General features: G+C 34.2%; 3 protein-coding genes across 12 annotated transcripts; 2 read left to right on the top strand and 1 right to left on the bottom strand.

The window, feature by feature from the left end:
• Positions 1–5,675: 5,675 nt before the first annotated feature.
• LOC105645804 (P-loop nucleoside triphosphate hydrolases superfamily protein with CH (Calponin Homology) domain-containing protein) lies at positions 5,676–15,148 on the top strand. Of its 3 annotated transcripts, none has more exons than XM_089720329.1 (22): positions 5,676–5,981; positions 6,696–6,858; positions 6,970–7,124; positions 7,248–7,346; positions 7,769–8,012; positions 9,101–9,225; positions 9,332–9,415; positions 9,555–9,629; positions 9,796–9,888; positions 9,979–10,008; positions 10,539–10,880; positions 10,962–11,043; positions 11,148–11,243; positions 11,316–11,495; positions 11,642–11,748; positions 11,828–12,007; positions 12,177–12,340; positions 12,423–12,676; positions 12,798–12,961; positions 13,478–14,142; positions 14,449–14,540; positions 14,870–15,148. In XM_089720329.1, exons 2-22 carry the CDS (start codon positions 6,747–6,749, stop codon positions 14,935–14,937), a joined length of 3,411 nt encoding a protein of 1,136 aa, XP_089576455.1. In that variant the 5' UTR covers positions 5,676–5,981; positions 6,696–6,746; the 3' UTR covers positions 14,938–15,148. The 3 variants fall into 3 exon arrangements, with proteins under 3 accessions (XP_089576455.1, XP_089576454.1, XP_089576453.1); XM_089720328.1 differs by having other exon boundaries at positions 5,676–5,996; positions 6,719–6,858; XM_089720327.1 differs by having other exon boundaries at positions 5,676–5,996.
• A 1,011-nt stretch (positions 15,149–16,159) lies between these two features.
• LOC105645805 (Mitochondrial substrate carrier family protein) lies at positions 16,160–21,263 on the top strand. Of its 5 annotated transcripts, none has more exons than XM_012231508.3 (10): positions 16,160–16,307; positions 16,649–16,743; positions 17,049–18,381; positions 18,496–18,614; positions 18,783–18,907; positions 19,147–19,246; positions 19,443–19,520; positions 19,672–19,755; positions 20,132–20,217; positions 20,597–21,263. In XM_012231508.3, the coding sequence occupies exons 3-10, from the start codon at positions 17,115–17,117 to the stop codon at positions 20,766–20,768; spliced, it is 2,031 nt and encodes a 676-aa protein (XP_012086898.1). In that variant the 5' UTR covers positions 16,160–16,307; positions 16,649–16,743; positions 17,049–17,114; the 3' UTR covers positions 20,769–21,263. The 5 variants fall into 5 exon arrangements, with proteins under 5 accessions (XP_012086898.1, XP_037495635.1, XP_020539691.1 ...); XM_037639707.1 differs by having other exon boundaries at positions 16,649–16,751; XM_020684031.3 differs by having other exon boundaries at positions 16,167–16,307; positions 16,628–16,743.
• Positions 21,264–22,593: 1,330 nt separating this feature from the next.
• LOC105645807 (uncharacterized) lies at positions 22,594–27,274 on the bottom strand. 4 transcript variants are annotated; one of them, XM_020683997.3, is made up of 3 exons: positions 26,876–27,274; positions 24,057–25,941; positions 22,594–23,483 (listed from the first exon to the last, which is right to left on the bottom strand). In XM_020683997.3, exons 2-3 carry the CDS (start codon positions 25,923–25,925, stop codon positions 23,148–23,150), a joined length of 2,205 nt encoding a protein of 734 aa, XP_020539656.1. In that variant the 5' UTR covers positions 25,926–25,941; positions 26,876–27,274; the 3' UTR covers positions 22,594–23,147. The 4 variants fall into 4 exon arrangements, with proteins under 4 accessions (XP_020539656.1, XP_012086899.1, XP_037495631.1 ...); XM_012231509.4 differs by having other exon boundaries at positions 26,804–27,273; XM_037639703.2 differs by having other exon boundaries at positions 27,109–27,271.
• Positions 27,275–27,305: the final 31 nt, after the last annotated feature.

The raw sequence follows: 27,305 nt of genomic DNA, 5'->3' as shown, positions 1-27,305 counted from the left end.
TAACATATCGTTTAAATTAGTTTTTAGATATTAATATAACATTTTATAAAATGTTACTCCTCTAATGTTTAGGTAATGTTCGACAATAGCATTTGAAGTAGTGTTTAGTATTTTGATAGGTTTAAAACACTATTTTAATTAATTATAGCGCTCAATAATATAATATTTATCTTAACGTGAAACATTATTTTCTTTAACGTTTAGTGTTTTATAATTTATTTGTGACATTTATATTCATCACTTGTCTTTACCTTATTCCTCGCTTTCATACTTTTTTTTTTTTGTTTTATATTAAACAGCTAATCAAATAGTTATTTATACAGAAAACTTTTATACCGTTATATAATCAGTTAACCACTAACAATTAATCACTAGTAAAACAGTTGACAGCTATTAAAATAACTAACAGCTGCTAGAACAACTAAAATTGAAGAATAGACATTTATCTATTTAGTATTTTATGAAAAATTACTTAAATAATTTTTAGCTACCAAATAATAAAACGCAACTAAAACTGCTAACAGCTACTAAAGCACCTAATTTTGCTGAACAGACACTCATATAAACATGAGAATTTAAGAATCTTTTTACACAATTTATTCAAAACTAAGTGCTAGAAATATACAATGGTTTGGTTGGTGCTCTCCAAATATCAAACATGCCAAAATAATTGGCATGAACTTTGGATCCTCGAGTCCCTCTTATAGAATCAACTTAGACCATCTTCATGTGATAAAAAGTTAAATCCTAAAAAGAATAGACCAAACCAAAGAGCAAAGGAAAATAAAGTAAATACATAAAAAAGTATTGACTTTTAGTGTGAAGTAACTATGTGATAATAACAACATGTCTAGATTCATCTCCTTCCGAGCCAAACGTTTACATTATGAGAAATATAATGTTCGTATTTTCCAAAACCCTAATCATAAAATCATATGTGTACATATTTTTACTGCACAGAGTAATTGAAATCAGCTGTCAACTATCAATTATTATGAACGCTGAACCAACAGATCCTTATGCTAGATGATTAAAGCTGATATTTCGAGACAAGTTGAAATTCTTTTATCTCTTCAATCTCCATCAATTGACTTGAAATTTCTCTCCCCACTTCCCTTAATAAGTATTTGGTTGATAATTCTCTCTCCTAGACATAGCTCCCATGAAAACAAAACAGTTGAATTTCATGGGTGGTTGAGAAGATCACAGGAAAATATGATTAGTCTTAATGAAATACCGAATACATAGAATTAGAATAGAAATTGGTAGTTCTTGTTGGTCTTCCTGCAAGCAAACTAATAAACAATTCTCCATAGATTAGACATCATTAGCACTGATAACAACAGTATAAAATTATTATGTGCACACTGAAAAAAGAGGGACCATGTGTAGATCTTTAGGGTAATGTAGGGTTAGGGTTAGAGTGTCCCATTAACCAAGATATCAAATCAAAATTAGATTAATCATATTGAACGATTAGGTAAGAACTTTAATTTGGGTAACGACAATGCATTTAGTTATCCCTTTGGGAACATGCAAATCGCAGCTTACCAACTTGTCTGTTTTATAATACTAAGAAAATGAAAATCCTATGCAATATGGTTTATTAAAATATTACTGACACAAAGTGTCTTGTACTTTATTTTTATTTTATTTAGATGGCTCTCTGTGGACTTATTAGAAGAAAATCGCATTTATCCTCTGCAAATTTATTTAACTAGTGTTTTAATTATTCTTGTCATAGATATATGCCTTATTTACAAGATAACATTCATAATTATGAAAAAAAACATTAGAGTGTTTGAACGGTAGTTTTAACATTTTTCTCTCATAATAATTGAAGCCAATAATTCAAATTTTATAAATAAAATAAGAGTCTTTATCGATCCTTTAATGAGTTCGTACGAGCGGAATTTAATCCTGTTTGAATGGACTAGAAATAATTTATCTTTCATAGCAAATAGAGATTGCACCGGTGGTCCATCCAAAACAAGCATCACCTCACTACAATATATAGAGACAAACCAAAACCTACCCCAATTATATTCTATTATCATGCTTTTAATGTTTATGTAGTGGGCCCAACTAGAGGTGTGCAAAACTATCTTCCGAATAAAAAATTAGAAACTGAACTGATCATTTCAATTTGGTTCGGTTATCTATTTTACGGAAGGTTCGGTTTGTACCGAAGTTTATTATTTGGTTCGAGTCTATTTCATAGAAATTCAATTATTGAGCTCAAAATCGACTAAAATTGCACTGACAGATTCAATTTGAGTCAATTCAATTTACTATAAAAAAGTTCGGTTTGTACATTGTTATTGATTTGATTCCATTTGCGCACCCCTAGGCGCAGCCTTTCAATCTTATGCTTCATCCGTTAGATCAAAGGGGATTGACATTTCTCACAAAGATCAAATTTTTACTAGAGCATACCATATTCAACGGCAGTGTCCAGCCTCATCTACCAAATCCAAGACTATGACATTCGAGCTCCTCCACAATATAAAATGAAAAAAAAAAAAGTTCATATTTTGATTAAGAGGTCCATATCAAAGCCGAGCCCAGTTATAAAATCTGTTCATAACACGAAGCCCATAAAACCCAACCGCAAAATACTAGTGCAGTAACTGAAAAAAAATGTATTTCTCGAGAACCAAACAGAAAGCTGAAAAAGGAAATGGGAAAAAGCCCATTTATAGCGAAATTGAAAGCTTACTTTAGACAGAGCTATGCGAAGAGGCCGGTGAAGCTCACAGCGACCGCCGGAGAGTCTCTTTCAATGACTTCCAGAGATTTTCTTTTTATGATTTGGATATATGGAAGTTTCCTAGTAATCTGATGTAATTCTCATTAGCCTAATCTTAATAGAATAAGGAAATTAATTATTAAACCCTATAAATATGTACATATCATACGCATTAGCTTCATTACTACGTGGTTTTGACTCCTTCTAGGAAACAGTATATAACCCAGTAGAGTTTCTCTACTTCCGTCACTTTCTTATTCATTCTTTGTTCTTCTTCTTCGTCAAGCAAACATGGACAACTTGTCTCCGAGAGAAAGAGATCGATTTATTCGAACTTGGCTACATAGTATTATTCCAGTTCAAACTGTACTGGATGATAATATCCAATCCATGTTAGTAGAAGCTAATAGAGATTTCTCACCGGAGCAATACTTGGGAATCGGAGATGACGACGAAGAAACTATCTTTGGGGATGATGATGATGAAGATTTGGTGATCGCACTGTTAGCAAGCATTGATTATTGTCCAACAGCGCAGCCAGCAAGCCAAGAATCCATTGATAAACTGAAAGATGTGAGAATTGAAAAATCGGATTTGGATTGTAGCATCTGCTTGGATGAACTTTTGGTAGGGTCTGAAGCCAAGTGCTTGCCATGCTCACACGTTTACCATGGAAATTGTATCGCAGAGTGGCTGAAGAATAGCAACACCTGTCCTCTCTGTCGGTATTCGTTACCCACAGATTCTTCTTGAATTTTGACCTTTCAAGGCAAACTTTGGTCGTTTAGGGTAGGTTGAATTTGTAAAAAACAGTATTCAATTTTCTTGTTCAGTTCTTACAAATCATAAATTTTGATATAAATAAGTAAAGAATTCTTATCTTGAGATTCAATTAGAGAAAATAAATGCAAGCGGTTCACAAAAATTGTTTGTTCGCTGTATCACAGTAGATTCAAGCCTGAAATAATGTCAGTGAATATATCTTCTCTGCAAGGAAGTGTAATAGTAAGACAACCCATTGGAGGTTTAAATCCAATTTCTTCCCAGCTTCTTGGAATCAATGGCTTTTCTGCATTTTTTTTTTTTTTCCAACAAACGACCACGTTTCTTTTTCCTTTTTTCGCAAACGACAGGGCTTTGTTTGCTTTTGAACTTCAAGCCTGTTCATGGGTTTTAAGGTAATTAATGTATATTCAAATATATATATTTTTTTATTAAAGCTTAATAAACCGAAATAACACTATAAATTATATAAATTGACAAAAATAATTACAGTAAAAAGAATACGAATCAGATACTTTTCGAAGAACAACGTTGACATGGTTTTCTTTTCTCCTCGAAAGTGTGGGTTCCATTATATATATATTTTTCATGGTTTTCAAAAAAAAAAAAAGAAAAAACATTTAATTATTTATTTTGTCAAAATGGAAAATTGAGCTTGCAAAGGACGCAAGTCAATAGTGTCAAGATTGCAACAAGAGAGGGAGAAAAAAGGACAGCTTCAGACTTTTCACATGTGTACCATTCGATGTTTCAAAATCATACCTTAACCTGGATTTGTATATAATTCTTACAAATAATACAATTTGATTTCTAGACACACTAATTTATGGATTAAAATAAAAATAATTAATTAAATTCATTTTTAAATTTAAGCTCAATCCTATAAAATTTTGACTCAACTAGATATAAAGAAACGAAATTGAATTATATTTCTCAACTTTACTTCTTACTCTTTTGTTCGTTAAAGTTTATATTTTTTTTATTTTTTCATAAGAAATAAAAAAATAATTTAATTATTTTAATTTTAAAAAAGAAAATGACAGTTGATTGAATTGTTCTTTTATTAATTCTCTAAATAATTAATATTTTTTATCGGAAATATTGAAAATAAAGAAAATAATAATAATAATTAATTAATTTTCTTAATAATGACCCATGTTAGACTTAACAAAAAGATCCCTAATCCAAACTTAAATAGGATTGGAAGCCATAAATAGGCAAATGCAACTCATAATTCATAAATATTATTTTCAATTTTAATAAAAATGAGAAACATTAATAGTAATATTGCAAATAAGGCTATATTTAGTCGGTTACAGGCTGCACAGTTTTGTTAGTTACAACAGTTGACACCAGGACAACAAACTTACTAATTGAAATCCCGAACCTTCTTACCTTTTCAAATTTAGGGTAAATTATTATTTAGTACTTAAGGTTTTATTTAATTACTAGTTAATTTCTATATTTTGATTAAATAAAGACATTGTACTTAATTTTTTAAACTATTTAATTATTTTATTCAAAAAGTGTTAAATGTGAGGTATTATATAATAATATTATATTATATTGAATGTGAAGGACTAAATATTTAAATATTACCTGAAATTTAATGATAAATATGATATTTTAAATCAAAAGACTAAATAATTAGACAAATTTAAAAGTTAAAAAATGATTTAATTATATAAAAATTAAATAATAATTAAAATTAAATTTAAGAAACTACACGGTAAGTAGTAAATAATAATAATTTTTTAATTAGAATTAGGGTGGAGAAAAAGGACTCAAACCCGGTGATTCTGAAATTTAAAGGATTAAATATTTTAATAAATCCAAAATTACAGACAATTCAAATATTTAGTTAAAATATATAATTTGGATAAAATTAGAGGATTAAATAATAATTCGACTTAGTAATAATTATATAATTCAATATATAATTATTTTGTTCGTTACTAATTCAAATCCAGAAACTGACTGAGCAAAAACCGAAACGACAAAAGCTACGAGGCGGGAACTCCACTCCAAATTTAGTGGGAGTGGGACCATAACTCCAAATTTGTGGGGACCACAATCCGGAAAAACTAATTTTTTTTAAATAAATAGCAAGAAAAATATAAAAATAAAAAAAAAACACATCTCCATTACGCAGTTTGATTTTCATTTTTCCAACCAAAACAAACAATTTCCAAAATTTCTTTTCTTTTCTTTCCTTTCTGTGTCAGAAACGGGAAGGAAAGAAAAGAAAAGAAAACAAAAGGAAAGGATAATCAAAATCTTATATTATTTTCTTAGTTATTAAAAGAAAAGGAGAAATCCGGCGATCTTAAGCTCGTTCTCTGTTTCCTCATTGTGTATCGTTAGCTGCTGATCTCTGCATTTGTGTTTGAAGAATTTCGTTTTCCTCGATCTCCAGAGCAAGACATTAGCTGCTTTTCCACGATTTCAGGTCGTTCATTGTCAGGTTCGAGCAATTCTCTAGCTCACATTTTGCATGTAAACGTCTTTTTTGTGACAAATTTAGGGATTTTGCTTGGATCTGGTGGATTTTTGCGGCATTGTGCATTTTGAATTTTGTTTCTGCAAAATTTGGAGCTGGTAGGGTTTTGGGTTGCTCGTTTTTGTTTGGATTGATTATGCCCTGTAAGTTAGATGAGAAAATGGAGGCAAATTTGTTTTTGCTTGGATTTGTCTATACTAAATTAACAATAGTAAAAAAATAGGCTCATCTGAATAATTGTGTAATTTATATATATATCTGTATATATGTTGTAGAAGTGTAGGGAAAGAAAAGAATCTAGAGCTGCGCCTTTATTTGTGTGCTAAATTATTATTTTTTTATTATTGTGTGCTAAATCACTTTTTTTTTTTTTTTTTTTGGGTAAAAGAAAAGATTTTGTATTTCTTTTTATTATACATTTTGACATGGAGAGATAAAGCAACACACATTTGGATTCTTAACATTACCTGTCAACTTTGGTTACAAATTAGACACAGGTTGTAGTCCAGATAATTTTGCTGCATGTTTATGAATCTTGAACTTTTTATTATGGGAAAACATTTCCAGTAACTTATAGAATTCCGCTTGCTAGAATGGTCTTGTTATAATTGCTTGGTTTTAGTATAAGAGGTTGATTTAGTTTGATGAAACTTTTAAATGTAGGGCTGACACTTTAAGTGGTGCAGTAAAAGAAGAGTTCTAGGTCATCTCAACATGAGCAATCAACTACAAAGGAAATCAGGTGGAAATGGGGTATATGACAGCTCAAATGGTAATCGTGGTCTGGACTTGGAAGAAGAAGAAAGGCCTGAAGGCATTGTTGATGGTAAGAAGCATTAATCTCTCTCTCTTTCTCCAAACACTCACAAAGAACATCTCATCCTGGTTGCTACTTCTTTTCTCTAAGTCTTATGCAAGAACTTTGATTTGATTCTAGGTAACTTGCAATCATTGGTTGAGTGGTTAAACCAAATGGTTCCATATTTGGATTTGCGATTAGAAGCTTCAGAGGAAGAATTGAGAGCATGCCTGATTGATGGCACAGTTTTATGTACCATTTTGAACAAGTTGAATCCTGGTTTAGTTGAAATGGTTGGACTTCTATTAACTTAAAAATGTCCTTCAAGGTCCTGTTTTATTGTGTTTTTTTTTTGTTGTTTTTCAGTTTTGCTAACTTGAATCTATCTTTTTTCCTTAACTTGCTTTTGGTTTTAGAGACGTAACTCCGAGCCTGGCCCAGAAAAAATAAAAAAATTTCTGGCAGCAATGGATGAAATGGGATTGCCTAGGTTTGTACTTGCAGACATACAACAGGTACAGGAATTTCCTGAACAAAAGCAGCTATAGTTTAAATGAGATTCTGATTTGGTTTATATGATATTGGGCATGTATTTTTGGTTATTTGAACTCAAACAGTGTAGAGGCAACTTTACCCTAGGTCAGTACATCTGAACAAAGATTCAAATGGTCATTAGTTGATACGTTCGCTAAATTTCTGAATAAGTTGGCTCTTAGGTGAAAATGGTTCATCATCATGTATGCCTTCAATCCCCCAACAGTTTTAAAAGAAAAAACCCTTGTTTGTATTGGTCAATAAATCTTCTAGGCATAGCAAACGTTATTTTTGGCATTTTTTATTTTCCTTCGCCCTTGTTGGGGCGAAGTTAAAAGTCCTTTATTCTTGTTATCTCTTCATTTTTAACCTATTTTAATATATAACTTGAGAAACTTTTCAGGGTTACATGGTGCCAGTTTTGCAGTGCCTTAGCACACTTAAAGCACATTTTGATTCTATTGGTGGCAAAGCAAGCTTTGGCCGTAATCATTCAAGAAGGTTATGGAATCTATTGTTGGCAAATAGCAAGGGTGTGCGTCAACATGTTAATGCACCAACATTTGGAGAAGACAGACATCAAATGGAGGTAGAGTTTTCAGAAGGAATTGATGGTTCACAACAGGGGCATCAGACTGTTATATCAGGTTATTATCTTAAGAGAAGTTGAATATGCACGGAGTGGATTTGATATTCCCGAATTACTTGCCTGCTACATATGCATGAAGTACAGTAGCCTTCTTAAGATTTTTGTAATTCCTTAACATGCGTTATATATATGTCAGCTCTTATGCTGAATCTTTTAGGTTTGCCCAGATTTGTGCCTTTTCTGTTAGACTTTGGGTCTAGCTCATCTTTTCATGTAGACTAATGGTGAAACTAGGCAGTTTGTGTTTTCCCCACTACATAATGAAAATCAAATAAATAGGATAGCGACAAACTCAGTTTTGAAGAAAATAAAAAAATCATTTAGAATCTGGAACAGAGCTTCTAATTGAGAAATTTTTAAGTGTTTATGACTCTCTGTTTGGACATGTTGTCCTTTGTTCTTGGTAAATGACCTGCTCATAACTGAAATCAGCTGATTTATAGACTTTTTTTTATTAGTGGGGGATCAATGAAGAAATACAAAATCATCTCAGGTCAAACTTTGAACTTTGGTTCTTTCAAAAATTTGTGATACTTTATAATACATATAAAACAACTGTGCTTAGAGTTAATGCTCAAGGTTGCTTCATTTATCTTGAGATGAGATAATGTCCAAAAAATAAATTAGAAAAGATTATTCAATTATAAGACCTTTTAACTTTTTGATAGGGACAGATTTGTTTTTCAAATTCCTCGTTTCACGAGCTTATTTTTGAAGTCCTAGCTGGAGATAAAAAATCTGCTTCTCAGTCTCACAACATTAAATGTGCTAGCAGCAGAATTATTTGTTCCTTGGAGTTGTATAATTTTGGATTTTGGGTAGGGAATGACAGTTTTCCTGCTTTGGCAAGGGCTTGTGACCTGCCTTTATTAGATTGGGTGACCTTTATAGGAATGGAGCTGTGAGAGGAATGCAAAAACTTGGTCCTTGAGGCATTTTGGAGGCTTGTTATCTGGCATTCACTCATCTTCACTTTATTGGCTGCCAGTAATTGGCAGTCCCATCTTCTATTTTCCCTTCTCTGTGTCTATGTGTGTATAGAAGCTTATTCCCTCTTTTTTTCCTTCTTGGTGTTTTCTTTTTTAGAGCCATCTGCTGCTTTGCAATATGATGCGGGGCATAAGATTTCTGAGGCGTTTCTACCAAAGCAAGGGCATGCTGATCTTTCGGATTCCAATATCTTGGAATTGATGAAATCAAATGGGTTGGATGTAAGCTCCTGAACTTGTGTATGCCATCTGAACCATAACATGATGATGTAGAAATGAACTGGACTTTTGATGCCTCTCTGATGCATATTTGTAATTCCTTGTGCAGAATGCCTCAACTAGAACATTGTTCAGTTTATTGAACAGGATTATGGATGACAGTATGGAAAGGAAGAATGGTTTTGTTCAGAATGTATGGTAGATATTACTTTTATTGCACATACATTGATAAATAATATTTTACTTTTTTTCTCCAATAATTTTCTCAGGGGGTATTTGTGTTTTAACATCTCTAAGTGGTGTTTTTTTCTTTTAATATCTTTTCATAACAGATGGCACGTTTGATGAAGAAAGTCATCCAACTTATTGAACAACGATTTTCAACTCAAGCAGAGAACTTAAAAGATGTAATGTCTTGAAATCTTTTCTACATTGATGTATTGGATCCGTGTCTTTGTGCAAATGGGCATGCTTCTGTTTGTATGTTTTTATATTATATTATATTATTATATTTGTTTAATCTATTAAATGTGGCTCATGTATAACGATGATTTGGTTGTTGCATGTTTTCAGCAAAACAACCTTTATAATGTTCGGACAGAGAAGTACCAATCAAGAATCAGAGTGCTTGAGACCCTTGCATCTGGGACTACAGAGGAAATTGAGGTACTTTGACTAATAGTCTGAAGTATCCGGCTTGGCTTCTCTGAGTTTAGTTCTTATAATTAATTTCTATTGCTTTTTGTACTTAAATAGGTATTATTATCACAGCTACAACAAATAAAGGTGCGTCTTATCCCCTTTTTTTTTTTTAACTTTTGATAAAGAATCATATTGTAGTTGTTGGTTCTTTTTTCCCAATGCCTTTAGGATCCCATAGAGTTACATTGGACATGCATCTTTATTAATTTAATTTATATCTCATTACAATGAGCAAGAGAGGGAAAAACTCGCTACCATCAGCTAGTTTCAGCCCTTGTACTTATATGTTTGAAGGGAAAAATAATTGGATTTGTATGTTAGAGAGCTTAGCATAAATTATCTGGAGTTTTTTTATTCAGTTGTTGCATATCGAATTTGTGTACATCTATTCTGGTATGTATGCTAATTATACGAGAACATATTGTATAAGTAAATGATAAGTTATTAGCCAATATTTTTTTTGGTGTGCAAGGTGACTAAATTTTAAATTTATTTAGGCCGATAGCTTCTATGGTCCATCTTTCTCAATTGACAGCTAAAGAGTGCATATTCAGATACGATTTGTCCGTGCCATCATGACTCTTGGTATGGCTTAAGCTTTGTTCTATGTGCAGATGGAGAAAACCAAACTGGAGCAGAAGGAAAAGCTTGAATGGCAGGATCTCAATAGATTGAGGGAAGAGAAAAATCATAGTGACATTGAGAAATTGACGCTGAAAAAGGAACTGGAATTAGTGAAGAAGAAGCACGAAGAGCATTGCTTGGTGTTGGAAGTGCAGTCAAAGGAAACTAAAGTTGAATTAGAAAAGAGATTAGAGGAACTTGAATGTTTTCTAGCAGAGTCAAGGAACAAGGTGAAGGAACTTGAGTCGTTTTCTGAATCAAAATCCCAAAGATGGAAAAAGAAAGAGGGAACCTATCAGAGCTTTATAAATTACCAATTTAAAGCTTTACAGGTTTGTCTTTATCTACATGTTAATTTAGTAATGTGTTGATGTAATAGCATATCACATTAATTATAAGCCTGACATTGTTAGGAATTAAGGGAAACATCTGACTCTATAAAACATGAAGTCTTGAAGGCAAAAAGGAGTTATTTCGAGGAATTTCAATGTTTGGGTACAATTGATTGTTACTTTTGCATTACTTCAGTTTTTCTATGGTGATGTGCTTTTTAATTGGCAGGGCACTTTCACGATGCATATATTTTTTATCTTGAGCAGGAGTGAAGCTTAAAGGAATAGCAGATGCTGCTGAGAATTACCATTGTGTGCTTGCAGAAAATCGAAGATTGTATAATGAAATTCAAGATTTGAAAGGTATATTGCTGAGAATATTTTATCTGTACTTAGAATGCTCATTGGTTATATTTGGTTTATTGCTTCTTACAGGAAATATTAGAGTATATTGTCGGATAAGGCCATTCCTGCCAGGTCAATGTAAGACGCTAACAACCATAGAGTATATTGGTGAAAATGGTGAATTAGTTATTTCAAATCCATTAAAACAAGGAAAAGAAAGCCATAGACTTTTCAAATTCAATAAGGTTTTTGGTCCAACAGCTAGTCAAGGTGAGAAGTTTATGAAGTTCTAATATTAAGCTACTGCCTCTGTGACTCCTGTTCATTTTTTTTTTTTTTTTTCAATCAATTGCATCATACTTTTATTTAGATAACAAATGCAGCTCATTTACATTGGTAAATGTCATTGCTTCCAGAGGAAGTATTTCTGGACACGCAACCATTGATTCGATCTGTTCTTGATGGATATAATGTCTGTATTTTTGCTTACGGTCAAACCGGTTCAGGAAAGACTTACACAATGGTATGCAACTAATCTATAATTTTCCACTATATACATTTTTATCCTATGCAATTTTTACTCATGAGTTTCATTTCCCCAGAGTGGACCTGATTTATCATCAAAAGAAGATTGGGGGGTCAATTATCGCGCCTTAAATGATCTTTTCCAAATCTCTCAGAGCAGGAAAAGCTCCATTAGATATGATGTTGGTGTACAAATGGTTGAAATATACAATGAACAAGTCCGTGATCTGCTAACAAGCAATGGCACTCAGAGAAGATATCCTTCATTTTTATCTGTTTATTTTTAGTTATTTCAGGCATTTTTTCCCGTTGATCTTTGAATTCATAGCATTTATCATTCCCAGTTTATCGAAAGAAGGATAATGTTGCTCCAAATTCTTTTGATTTTGATGTTATGACTTTTGCATTTTTCTTAACTTGCGCACACTTGGGATTTGGAGTACAACCCAACCAAATGGGTTAGCTGTCCCTGATGCTAGCATGCACTGTGTTAAATCAACAACAGATGTCTTAGAATTGATGAACATTGGATTGATGAACCGTGCCATTGGTGCTACTGCGCTGAATGAAAGAAGTAGCAGATCCCACAGGTTGTCTTTCTAATAATAAATGCCTAACATTGACTGTCAACATAACTAATGTTGAGGATTTTGATTCAATTTCACACTGCAGTGTTCTCACTGTTCATGTCCGGGGTACGGACTTGGATACCGGCGCGCTTCTGCGTGGTAATCTGCATTTAATTGATCTTGCTGGTAGTGAAAGGGTGGACCGGTCTGAAGTAACTGGAGACAGGCTGAGGGAGGCCCAACATATAAATAAATCACTTTCCGCACTTGGGGATGTGATATTTTCTTTAGCTCAAAAAAGTCCACATGTGCCGTATAGAAATAGCAAATTGACTCAAGTTTTACAAAGCTCCTTAGGTATTATTCTCGGTCTTACATCCAGCATGCTTTCATATTGTGCAGTATTAAAGTGAACTAGTTATGATATTTTAGTTGTTTTTTCTTTTAGCAACTTTTTTTTTTTTTTTTCTCATTCTAGGTGGTCAAGCGAAGACTCTCATGTTCGTCCAGCTTAATCCTGATGTAGATTCTTATTCTGAAACTATAAGTACCTTAAAGTTTGCTGAAAGAGTTTCTGGCATTGAGTTAGGCGCTGCAAGGAGCAACAAAGAAGGAAGAGATATTAGAGATCTTATGCAGCAGGTAGTTGGGTTCCTAATTTTTATCAGTACGCTCAGTCAGTATCCATAACTTTTTTTCCTTAATCTTTCTCCCAGCTAAGGATAACTCAACAATTTAATGTTCAGCAATGAAATTGTGCACGTGCCAAAAAATAGGAACTCCTGAACTACTGCCCACTGGACATGCATAAACTTGGTTAGATTGAAGTTTGCCTAAGCTGATGAATTAATTACCTGTTTATAAGCATCTGTTTCTTTTGGTTTTAGCGCATGGATTGAGGTTCTCGAGTATAGAATCTGTACTGGTTTTGCCTATTTCATCTTTTGTTCCTGAAGTCTATAAAGCACAATTGCTTTACATGATTGGAACTTCCATGAATGACAACAGAGTTTGCCTATTATCTTACAGTCTGCCCAATCTGTCATGTTTGGGGAATAAAAGCGCAATGGATTCTGAGGAATGGAAATATTTGTTTAAGACTGAATACTTTGTTTCATTTCATTCATTGTTTTCTAATTTAAAGTGTGAATCTTGCAGGTTACATCCCTCAAGGACACAATTGCAAAGAAAGATGAAGAGATTGAGCGTTTGTTTCTTAGGTCTAATGCCAATGCCATGCGGCAAGGTAAGAACTCGCATAGGAGTGACTCTTCCTCTCCAAGAAGACATTCAACTGAGAGTCCACGTCAAAGCCCTGAGACAAGTGGAAGGAAAGGCTTGGGACCTTTTGAGAGAGTTGCTTCTGACTTTGATAATGGTTCCGAGTACAGTGAGAAACGTTCTGAAGCTGGTTCTCTGCAGTCAATGGATGACTTCAGAAATCGTCTGCGACAGTCAAAGTCAGTGGGGTCAGTGCGTGAACTAAGACTTCAACAGGAGATTCTCCCTCAGTCAAAGCTTAGAAAAGATGGAGACCAGAATTCTAAAGAGGATATTGAGCTCTTGCGGTTTGGAGAGGCAGATTCCGATGAGAGACTAAGTGACATATCTGATGGTGGTCTTTCAATGGGAACTGAAACAGATTCTGCAGAGTTGACTCTTTTCCCTGAATCTGCAAGACCAGCTGAATCCCCAGAACCATCAAAATCACCTGAAACTGAAAGATCAGCAGGAGTGACATCCCCAGAACCATCAAAATCACCTGAAAATGCAAGATCAGCAGGAGCGACAAAACCAATTGATACAGCAGAGAACACAGAGAAGTGAGTATACTTCACATCCAAGGTTCTAAATTTTGTATGAATAGTTCGTCTTAGACACTTCTCTAAAAGTTTGATGTTTTTTCTTGTCATTGCTAAGTTTAAATTAGCCTTGATTACTTTATTGATTTCTATATGCCATGCAATGCTGAGTTGCATATGCACACAAATACAAGGAAAAGAAAAGAGTTTGGGGATAGTTTTTTTTCCCCTTTGTTGTTTGACTTGGAAAGTTCTAGTACTTTACTGGTTAATAAACTACTGTCATTCAAATTAATCTGAACACCTGTAAATTCTGTTTGTTACCAGACCAAAGATCCCGAGGCATCCGAAAAAATTGATACAGACAAGATTGTCACGCTTATCATTGAATAAGAGCTCCACTCCAAGGCCTTCACCAAGTATGTATATTTAAACCTCTCTATTCCTTTTTATTTTTCCCTTAATCATTTTAAACTAGCAATTTATCTGCTCCTTAATTATTAGACAGGTAAACATTAGCCCTAGTTTGGTATAAAGGAATTCCATGTTTTCATGAAAGTTTTATTCATTTTACTCTTATGAATTTAGTCTAGTAGAATTTGACATTAATAAACCAAATTTTAGCATTATGAATGAATTATGCACTTCAAATTCATTTATACCAAATAAGGGGTTATCTAGGTTGGTGGCTAACCTACTTCTATATCACCTCTATGTTAATTGATTCGGATTACATGCTCTCTCTCAGTGACAGCACCTAGGAAATCTACTCTTGGTAGTTCGTCTGCAACCAGAAGTTCAAAGCGATGGCACTGAAACTGGGGAATTTTGGATGGTAAAGGAATTGACACTTACCCGTAGATTGTAAATTCTAACTTTATATCATGTTGCTCCTCTAGATTATCCCTTACTTCCATTTTTTCTTTAGAAAATGGTTTCACTGGAAGTGATAAACTAGAAAGTATTTTGTGATGTAAAATGTATAGACTCAAGGATCATAGTGTTAAGCCCGTTGGGTTTCCCCCCACTTTTTGTCCATCTTTTTATTATTTCTGCTTCTGAATTGCTGATTTTTGGTTTTGCATTTTGTATTCATTGCTCTCACTCTCTTTTACTATTTCAACTTCTGAACTATTTCAAAGCTAGTGACTTTTGCAATAATGGGGTGCAATCAAGATGGCTTCATGTTTCATATTGGAAGCTATGGATTGATCACTGTTGTTCGAAATCCTCATTTGCAGGCCACTTTTTTTATTCTTTGTATGAAAAGAAAACTTACTAGAAGTTTTAAAATAGTAAAAAATGTATTAGCAGAAAAAGAAAATTGAAAGGATAAAGATTAGGAGAGATTTTTATCTATAAAGGTTTCTCGAACTTTATTTTATAAATATATATTAGCCATCAGCTGGTATGTTGTGCGGGTTTAATTGAATATAGTATTTAAAAGAGATTAAATTTATATTTGTTTTGATAGTAAAAAGTTAATAAATATTTTTTAAAAAAATGGAGAAAATGACGCATGCTATTTATTTTTTACATTTTAGTTTTTTTTTTATTATTTTTAAAATCTACGAAGAATTAATTGTATTATTGAGCAAATTGATGTAGTTGTTTATAAATACTCTATAATAAAAATACATTTTAAATAACTTTAAACTAATTATTTTTTTTCTTTTGAATAATAAAATTAAAATAAAAAGAGATGATATTATATCTTTTTGTTTAAAAATAATTTTGACAAAATATTTTATTCTGGATATTTTATATTTAAATTATTTTTTCAAAAAATTTATTACTATGCATAAAGAGCACCCTTAGAAGAACATGTACACTGCTAGGTTTCATCAATTGAAAATCCCATCTATCGATCAAGATCTAAATTTTCCAATTAAATAGAATCGGAGGGCGTAGAAAATTATATTAATTATGACTTCCTTTTTTTTTCTTTCTTTTTTTTTTTTTTTTTTAAACGGCCCATTATATTATTACCAAATTGCATAGCAACGTCTGGTCGTTTGGAAGTCAGTTATTTGCTTAGAACATTTTAAACCGCACCAAAAAGAGCACTTCTGTTTATGCTTAGAACATTCTATAAAACACGACCATAAACCCTCGTTCTCTTCAACAATGAATCAGCAAACAATAGGAACGTTATTTTCTGCTGGAGGACTACTCAATTCGTCGAGGTCTCAACTTCTCTCCCTTAACTTTAAAGCTTCTAAAGTTTGCTGGCTTGCTTTCTGTTTGGATCCGGAGAAAAACAGAATGGAACATAAAACTCACGAGTCCACCGTACTTTTTTATTATTATTTTTAAGTTAGAGGAATGTGAATTTATAGAAGTCTAAAGTCTAAAGACTAAAGTTTTAGTTTTCTATTTTGCTATTCACCAGTTTTGTTCTGTTACTTTGTTAATTACTCTGCGTTGTGAATTTATGTGAAATGGAAGTGTTCTGGAGATTGGATTAATGGGTTTTGTTTGAACAATTGACTGAGACTGTTCTCAGTCTAATTCTATTGAATTTCAGCTTGATGAAGACGACATGTCTTAAATATATGGAGTGGCTGTGTCTGCAAGTTTCGGAGCCAATCTATTGCAGATAGCAAAGGACAAAATTAACTGGTGAATAAGTTTAGTAGATGCTTTCTCTTAATTTATTTTTCTGTACTTGCAACTTATTTGGTTTCATTTTTTTGTATGTTGATTTTCTAGAGAAATAGGTTTTTGTTAGCTTGTGGAAAAAATATAGCTGCTTATTATATAGGTTTGGCTACCTAAGTATACCTTTTAATCTAAAATTGAAATGCAGATTTTTATTTTTATTTTTTTGGGTGAAGGGTGTTCAGATGTCCGGTGAATATTTTCAGAAAATTAAAGACTTCCGTGAAACATTCTGTTTAATGATAAATATATAATTTGTGTTTCAGTTATTTTTTCATCAAGAAATATATGCTGTCATCTTCAACAAGCAAATTCTTGAATGATATGAGAAAATGTCTGGGAGCAAACGGCCTCCTCGAAGTGATCAACCTTCAATTGCATACAGGCAGAACCAAGTCGAGGGGGCATCTTTTGACCTTACAAATTTTGTCCTTGAAGATCATGCCTCCTCAAAATCTAAGAAAAAACAGCAAAGTAGCATATATACTGAACAGAAGTCCCTTCAAATGCTGAGCACAACAGAGCTTATCTCAGCAGTGGGGCAGATATGGAATCTTGTAAGTCCTCTTGCTAGTTCTGAATCAGAGGTAAAATCCAATCATAATGGTAGTGGCTCGGAGAAAAACGTTATCTTGGATGGTCTTGTTGTCAAAGATGTTGGTGCAGCAGATTTAAAAGATGACGATTGTAGACGTTTCAACATTGATGTGAGGACCACTAGTAATACTACAGCTTTAATTCAGCCAAAATTTGAATTTCTTAAAGTAACTCAGAAGATGTTAAATTTAGAACCTTATAGTGAAAATTATATGCGTCCATTATTCTCACAATTTATGAAGGGAAATAACATATTGACAAATGAGTTTCAGAAAGGAAAGGGGCTTGCAAGTGTAGAAATTTTATATGAATTTGAGAGTATTTATGGATGGATGAAAGAAACAATTCCTGCTAACTTACGTTGTCATAGTGTTACTAGGAATAAGGAAGAGAAAACTAATAAAGACTGCGCTTCAGGAAATGCATTCAGCCACAGGGATGGCTGCTTTTCTGGAGATGCAACTCATCCTGGAAATAACAATGCCTTGAGAAGTGCTGATTGCTATTCTGGTTCAGTCAAATCAAAAGATGAATGGTTGGGTGACAATATGAAAGTTGCAATGGAGACAGAGACAATTAGCTCCCTCTGCTCTGATTATTTTCTTCAGCCTCCTCATGATAATAATGTAAGAGGTAGTTTTTCGAGGGCACTGGGTTCTAGTCTTTACTTGGACCATCATATTGACTTTTTAGCTACACACAAGACTTCAAGTGGAACATTCCAACATAACATTGATGATTATAGAATAGCTGAAAGCACAAGAAAACCACATCAAATGGTTGTTTCTGAGGACAAAATTCTGCTAGATATTCGGTCACCACCATGTAAACAACCTTGTTATGCCCTTGCTAAGCAAGAGCATGCTTATGCGGGTGCATTTGCTGGTATATTTGTTAGTGTTTGTCTACATCCTGTTGACACTATAAAGACAGTTACTCAATCCTGCCATGCAGAACAGAAGTCTATCTGCAACATTGGGAGGTCAATTGTTTCTGAAAGAGGTAAATTTACTATGAAAATTGTACTGCTTGCAGTTGGTGGTAGCCCGTAAAAGTTCTTGGCTTTCTGTAAAAAAATGTATGTAAAGTTTTGTATATTTACAATTGACTTTTCAGGTTTAACTGGTTTTTACCGTGGAATTGCTAGCAATATTGCATCTTCAGCCCCAATTTCTGCCATTTATACTTTCACCTATGAATCAGTTAAAGGATCTTTGCTTCCTCATTTCTCTAAGGTGGCTTTTACAATTCACTCTGCTTAACTCTTCTATGTATCATTGCTTTTGTTATTTTGCCTTGTGTGTTTGAGAGGGACTAAAGTCAATGTTTTTCGATGCAGCTGCATATTCTTTAATTTGAAGCTTGTCTACCCTATAAGCGTTTCACCCCTCTCATTTTTACAGGAATATCACTCTCTAGCTCATTGCATTGCTGGTGGAAGTGCGAGCATTGCAACTTCGTTTGTTTTTACTCCAAGCGAGCGTATAAAGCAGCAAATGCAAATTGGTTCCCATTATCATAACTGCTGGTATACTTTTGTTATCCTGTTATTTCTGTTACATTAGTCCAATGATGCTTACTTTCATTCAATGTTGTGGTCAATGTGAAGTTTGTCAATCATTGGTATTTTTGTAAAACATAATTTTCTTGCATTTAAAGGTTATTGAATTTTCTTTGGTCGTTCACTTACCCTTCATAGCTGAGGTAGCATTTTCGACTTCTCTTATGTTGACAAGTATTTCTGTGTTACTCTCTGTGTCTTTGCAGGAATGCACTGATTGGAATTATTGGAAAAGGTGGTTTACCTTCACTATATGCTGGTTGGGGGGCTGTACTCTGTCGAAATGTTCCACACTCAATTATCAAGGTTAAGCCTTTCTACATGGTAGTTGTTGTCATTCAGCACATGCATCCGATTTTAGGGCCAGTAGAGAGATATCCACTTAAAGTTGTAAAGCAATTGATCACTTTTATGCCTGAACTTCAAAATACAGTCTGTCTGCTGTTTGTTGTACCTTCTACTGCAGTATATAATTCTCAGGATATATTTTCACCATATGCAGTTTTACACATATGAAAGCTTGAAGCAGTTGATGTTATCATCACAAAATTCCGATGCTCAACCCAACACACTTCAAACGGTTTGTTCATCTCTCTTTTCCAGCTATTATTTTATTGTAGCAGCAGCTTTTATGGTGCTTTGGCTTCTTGATAGCTCCATCATTGCAGATAATGAGTTGTTTTTAGGACTTGGTTAAACTAGATGTGCTGAGAAAATTTAAATCGCTGCAGTTGGTTTGTGGAGGACTAGCAGGTTCTACTGCTGCTTTATTCACAACTCCTTTTGATGTAGTGAAGACGAGACTACAGATACAGGTTTGCTAATACTCTTTTTTAATATATTATGGAAACGTTATATACTTTTTACTGATATCAAACATAATCTTTCGTCACCAAGTTTCTGGAGTGTAAGGAGTCCTTAGATAAAATTTAATTGTAAGTGTTAGCAATATGACTCGAGGTCTTTGTGATGAGAAAAAAAGATGACATTTATCATGTCACTGTAAACTGATTAAACGTTTCACTTCTATAACTTGTTTGACAGTGTGTATTAGTAGTCTAACCAAAGTTGGTTGGGTCCATAAACTGTATGTCAAAACAGTGCAATTTAAGTTATCTATTTACTCCCCATATGTTGTCTGCTAGGAAGCTATTATAATATATACTTTCTTCATAAGTTGGTTTTTTGCAGATCCCTGGTTCTATGAGCAAATATCAGAGTGTGTTTCACGCCCTTAAAGAAATTGGCAAGAATGAAGGTTTGAAGGGCCTTTACAGGTTCGTTTTCTTTTGATATGCACCTTGACATTTAAAATAATTTGTGCCATATTACATCTGAAACCAGTGAAACTCTCGAGGTATTGGTTACCTTGTAATAACAGATACCGTTCTGGTTGCTTCAACTACAAGTAATTTTAAACAGTGAATTTTTTTTATGGCAAAATAATAATAATAATAATTTTACTACGTAAAATTGCAAATAAAACAACGTATGTGTTAATTTTGATATGGCAGAACAAGTTCGAGCTTTTTTTTAGCGATTTATAAGTTTTTAAATCTCTTTGCATACAAATTCCTGTTTTTCATATGAAAGTGTGGAAATTTGTGATTATTATCAAGTATGCTCAATAATTACTAATCATATTTGGATGATCAGGGGACTAATTCCAAGATTGGTTATCTATTTGTCTCAAGGAGCACTATTCTTTGCATCCTATGAATTTTTCAAAAGATTATTTACTTTGGAAGTTCCCCAACTTAATGCTCGAGGGACTCAGTACAAAGAAAGCATGGAAGATGATTCAACTCATTTGCAATGGCCATCATGATTAGCATCACAAGCATCTTAATCTGCACTATCGCCACCACAAATGGTCAGACAGTTTGCTTTGGATTACATATCAGAACATTTATACTGAGACCTTTTCCAGATGATGTGCGATAAAGAAACAAGATCCGTCCAGCAATGAGCTGATATGGACTTCGTGTCCAGGAGGCCATTAATGGATGCAGTACCTTAAAATGGGGTGGCAAAAGTTTTGACCCATTTTCATTTTTTTTAACCTTTATCAGGCACCAGCTATGTAGACAAAAGCATTCACCAGAGCCCATTTTGTTGTATGATTGATATACCTGGTTGATTCCCAAGAAGTGGTGGAACCAATTTTTTTGGCATTGAGGGATTGTAAACCTCTCCTTGATAATTTTCATTTTAACTATTTCTGCAACAAGTATTTCAGAATTTAAATGTATACATTATAACATTTAATTGTAATATGATGTTTGATTTATTTTAAAATAAAGCGAGAGCCTTTAATTCCCAATTTTGTCCTGTCTTGTCCTAGTCTTGCTTCCACCCAACCTGTTGACATGGTGTTATTACTGAACTTGAGAAATGAAGAATGGGATATGTATTACTGTGCTGATGTGGCAACATGAGCCCACTAATCTCACAACTGGCTCTATAAGTCATGGCGTGGCTATCTATAACATGCCACATGTTGGAGAGTGATGATGTGGCTCCTTTCGATGAGGTGTCAGTTGCCAAAAAGTAGCAAGGATTTTCCATTAACAAAATCTCTCGTTTCACCATGGACCCACGTGGTGTGATATACACGTGTCCACCACCTGACAAGAGAGGTGATGGCGTGGCTCATTTTGATGGCATGTCATAGCTAACGTAGCAAGATTGCTCCACGTGATGCATTGTCTGACAGGTTTTGCGCACTTGGCATGAGGGTGATGGCGTGGCTTCATTTTGATGACGTGTTACTGACACGTGCAAGATTATTCCACGTGTACGACAGGTATCCAACTTATTGCTTCACGTGCGTCGTGTATATACGTCTGCAACACCTGGCAGGCAATGAGCTGGTTCTATTCATATAAGTTATGTAGTAAGAGAACCGAACATCAAGAAGTCATTGTAGTATGGTGGTATGCATTGCCGCCTGTCACGAGTGTGACTCGCGTTTGAGCTACAGCAATGGCGTAATTTTTTGATCTGTACTTTCTTCTTTTTGTGTTTCCCAAGGCAATGAAAATCAATCCAACAACAACCGAGGCCGAGCGGTCAAGATTCCAAACAGCTGAAAGCGAGAATGGATGAATTTAACTAAAAAATTATTGTCAAATTTTAATTTGAAATTAAATAATTTATCGTAAGAAAAGAATTTCAAATATTATAAAATCATAAGTTTGATGTTATAAAAATATAATTCATTCAATAAAATTGAATTAAATTATTGCACATAAATTCTTTCAAACAGACCTTGGTGAGAAAAATATAAAAGATTAGATGTGAATGGGAACGGTGTATTTTATTTTAGAACTTGATAGATAATGCTTGCTCAGATAACTTATTAGAAACATAAACAAAACTGTTGACAGTGAAAAGGACATAAATGATTAGTTCACTAGAAATCAAAGAACATATGCTATGGGAAAGGCAAAATGAGCAAAATTTAGTAATATAAGAAAAGAACACCTTCCCTAAAAAGATGACAGTTTGGCTTTATCCTGGAAGACAGCAAAATCTGAAAAGACGCCTCTTTTGGACTCGACCACATAGCAACAGGAGAGCCAACAACATCATTGAACTACTGTATCATGAGAAGACATAAATTTCATGCACATATAGCCAAATCAAGAAAATCCAGGACAAGGGTTGAACCCACTGTTTTATTATTCTGGAGATAACAGAATTTTTAACAAAATTTTGAAACCACCTAGTCTAAGATACACTAGTAACAATAACTTCTAGACAGCATTCCCAGGATCTAATTCCCCTTACCACCTTATACCCAATATAATACAGAATGTATAAGACCCCCCTATCTCTCAATTTTCAATTGGTACTTTTTCCCTGTTCTCAGAGTTTCAATATCCACAGTTTGTGTTTCTATTCTGTTTCTAGTTGTAGAAAGGAAGAATATAAATCAAATTATACATTTAAGAGTTAACCTTGATTGCTTGGTAACCCTCTTGCAGTAGAATTGATAGCCTAGTATATTAGTTCATGGGAACCATTCAGCTGTTGAAGGCTGTAAAAGAATTTTGACTCCGCCCGCGAATAACAACTTCAGCAGTAATACTGCAGTGGCCTTTTGAATGATGAATATTTCTTTTAGTTTTGAAGTCCAATCCATCCATGGTTAATATAGATTCTCCAAAAAGCCTTTTTGCATTATCAAGCAACGTAGTTGAGTCTATACCCGAGAAATTGGAGAAAATGGAGGGTTAAGTACATAAGATTGCTGGATATCTTCCTTTTTCTTGGAGACTTTCTTCTTTTTCTTTTCCTCCTCTGTGACTGCGTCAATTAAGAATTGCACTTCCTCCTCAATAAGTGCTTTCAGCGAATTGCAATGTGACAATTGCTTGCTTCTTTCCCCACCAGTAGTACCAGATGCTTCCATTCCATGCAATATAGCAACACAAATGGAAAATGCTTGTAATGTTGATAGCTGTGCATGGAAATCAACTGCATATTGTCCCTCTTCGACAACTCTCATGGTTAATGCTGGAGTTTTCTGTTTTGTTCCCTACATAGGAATTAGAATATGGTTAGAGCTAATGAAATTACTAATCATATTAACGAGAAAGCACTGAGAACCTTTAGATGGCCTGCTTTATATCACAAGGATTCGAGGACCAATCCATATATGAGTTATTGCAATTTTCGATCTAACTCTCAAGAGAAGAGCCATTTATCAAGAGTTGCAAAAGCAAGTGTAGCATGCTTCAACAGTTTGCATGCAAATCAATTGCTCAAAATAGATAAGAGCGGAATTACTAACAGCTAGACCAAATTCTAGTGATTTCTTATAAATGATCATTATTAATATGACAGTTCCAAAAGTAAAGTTGACAGACATTAATATATGTGTTGATATATTATATTCTTGACTATCCAAGAAAAACAACATTCTAAATCATTCTCCGACCGTAAACAGTAAAAAAGGAGCATCCTATTTCACCAATTTCAGGTCTTGTTTATCTGGGAGATCTATCAGATGGAACCATTGCCTGTGGACCCATTACAGCAATTTGATTTTCCTAGTTATCTACATTTATCCAAAATATGGTCATAATTAGGCACCAATCAAAAAGCTTACCTGAACAAAAAGTTCCAAAGGCTGTTGATTATCCATGAGTAGTTCATTTTCAGCACATTTGATTCCAGGACTGCCAAAAACAGTAAGTGGACATGCCATATCCCATCCACCACAATCACAGCCTCCACCCACTCTCCATCTATCAAGCAAAGAACAAGGGCCCCGATTTTCATCAACTGGTAAACTATGATTTCCATTTGGAATTATTACCTTCACCTTTTCTGGACTTTCCCCATTTGAAAAGTTTTTTTTCCCTTGCTCAACCATCTGGTTCAGTAGATTTGAATGCTTTTTATCACTTCGCTTGTCCCCTCTTCTGTACTTCAAGCTCTCTCTCTTTGCAAATGGGAGTTGAAGAACAATGGAAGCTATTTCCAGGTCTGAACGCAAAACTGCAGATGGCCATGGGTAAGGATTTGAGGCATTAAAGTCGATACCATCAGAAGCACGTTTTGGCTGATGTTTGAGTTCCATTCCATCAGAGCCATTATCCAACTCATGAGTTCCGCTAACAATGGCTGGTTTAGAACAATCGGGAGGTTTAATAGTACCATGAGACTCTTGTGTAGAAACACATCTTCTCGCATGAGCAATGTCATACAACACAAATTCTGTTACCACAGAGTTATCAAAAACCCCACCATCATTCAATTCTGAGCATAAGTAGCAGGAAACTTGCATCTGTCCCACCAGCGAGGATTCTTTGTTGCCATCAGTCAACCCCCAGCCACTAGCATTGCTCTTCTTTCTGCTGCAAATGGAATGAAATGTGTACACCCAGTTAAAAGCATTATTTGACTTCCATGTCTTGGCCACAAAAACTTCCTCCGGGCAATCCAAGGAGAACTCGAGATATGGCACTCCATGCTTATTTTCCAACTTGAGAGAACCATGTAGGTGAACCGGTGAACATCCCACAGCCGAATGTTGGTCATGTTTCTGGTCAATATCCGATTTCCCAACTGTAGGTGCGAAGTCATGCAACAAAGATTTCTTCAAGCTCTGATCTTTTCTCATGTTTGGCATCCCTATAGCTTTGATATCACCTGGTTCTGCTATATAACCCAAAGGACTCCGAGAAGATTTGGATTTCATAAATGGATCAAACATTTTTTTTATGGGGCTAAACCGGGACTTTGAACTGGCTTTAGAAGAGCAATCACTTTCTGAAGGAGAAGGCCAATGCGGGATTCCAACCTTAGCAGAAAGTGATTTATGGAATGTTGGAGCCATATCTTTTTCAAGAAGATCATTAGCATCATTCACAGGACCAACAACTTGCTCGCTTCTGAAGGTTGGATTCTCAATTGATTCACGTCTAACAGTTCCGGCAGATTGGTTTTCCCTCTTATCCAAATTTGGACAGATTTCAATAAAACCATCTGATAAGCATTGTTTTATGCAAGGCTTCCTAATGGATGTCAGATTCAAGCTTGAGTTCAGAGACAATGCTGGAGAATTCTTGTGTGTGTTCTCATCATCTGAACAACACAACGAGTCAACAATGCTAAAGGAGAAATTAGTGTCACTATCACGCGACAATTCAATTTTTCTCCTTCCCTCATTAGTCCCCATTTTCTTCATTTTCCTTACATCTCTAGAACTTTGATAAATGGAACCTCGCTTCAGCTCAGTGCTACCTTCTAGACCAACAGGTCTAGCTGGAGTCTTACAAGAGGTACTACGATACCGGCGAAAACTTATCTCTGTGAAGCCTTCCTTTACTGTCAATATATCATCTTTACGTGTTAGTTTGTTGATTGTGCTTTTCTTTTCAACATCTGGAAAATGTCTACATGGAAGAACAGTTTTAGGACTCAGATCTGAAGAGTAGCTCTTCTTGAAATCTAACTCCATATCTAACCCCATCGATATATCCACAACTCTGCAAAAAGCAAAGATTAAAAAAAATAAGAAAATGATTGCAGCCTTAAAGAAGTAGAAAAGCAACACCCAGCCATATGCAATAAATAAAATCAGCATCTAGTTAAATCTAAGAATCTCAAAAATGTGAAATCCGGATAAGCCAGAGTTAATCAAAATATCCTGAAATGAAAAAAAAATTTTTGTGGAGCTTCTGTTACTACCAACAATATGCCGAATAAACAAAACATGAAAGAGGCAAACTGAATTTATAACTTAATGTGCCAAAGGGAATTTTCCTGAATACTACAAGAAGCAACTGAGAAGAAAAGATCCTGCTTTTAGAACGGCTATTTTCATTACTATAGCCACAAGCTAAAAACAAAACATATTTGCTTCTTATTAGAAGAATGTGTACATATCATAAGTGAAGCTAAAAACAGATCATATGTAGTAGTTATATATTAAGAACACATCAAAAAATTGTATTTCCATCCTAAATAAGCATAAATAGTCAAAACCAATAATCATAAGTAATAGCTGTCTCTGACATTGCTCTATTTTGGAGTACTAGGACAATCACCTTAACTTTATAAATAAACCTTCTTCCGAAAAGCAAATTCCCCATAATTGATTCCAGAACTTGAGATCCCATAAACCTCAAAAAAACTAGCTTTGATCCCCCCCAAAAACGAAATCCTTAAACCAGAAAGGAATCCTATGATCTATAATTCTCTATAAACTTCAAAAAAAAAAAGAAGCAAAGTAACATTTCTAAAGGCTATAACAATTATTAGCACAACTTTCTTCACTTGCATTCTAAGCCAAAAAAAGAATAATAGAAAAGGAAAAATAAAATAAAATACTCAATAAACTCGCCATACCCCACTAGATCTCAGAGAAGTGAATTCGAAGAAAAACCCAACAAATCAAACTGCAAGCAGATGCCATCATACCATCAATCTCTTTCTCTTGAGCTCAAAGTCTCTTATGAAATTCTTTAAAGGAACAAGAAACCAAAAAAACCATCTTAAAGAAGAGTCAGCATCGACCCAAAGAGTACTTAGACCCTCAAAGAATCAACATTCAACAAAAGTACAAGGTAAAGCAAAAATAAACTAGAAGTGGACCAATAGCAGTAAAGCATAATAAGCACAAAAAGCCTGTTTCGGAGAGAGAGAATGCATGCCTTGGTTATAAAGAGAAAGCAAAAAAAGAAGACTCTGATGAGTAAGAGTAGACTGTTGGGTGAACACACACACACTCTCTCTCTTCTCTCCCTCTCCCTCTCACATGAGAAAGAGCTTCAGTGAGAGACATGGGACTGCTAAGGTTCTGTTCATGTCTAGTAAAAAAATCCATCTTTGTTCAAATCATGACATGCAG

Source organism: Jatropha curcas, chromosome 4, assembly GCF_041381405.1.
Source record: "Jatropha curcas cultivar XTBG-Jc1 chromosome 4, XTBG_Jcur_1.0, whole genome shotgun sequence".
NCBI lineage: Eukaryota > Viridiplantae > Streptophyta > Magnoliopsida > Malpighiales > Euphorbiaceae > Jatropha > Jatropha curcas.
Note: the sequence above shows the minus strand (reverse complement) of the source record. Positions and strands in the feature narration are given on the sequence as shown.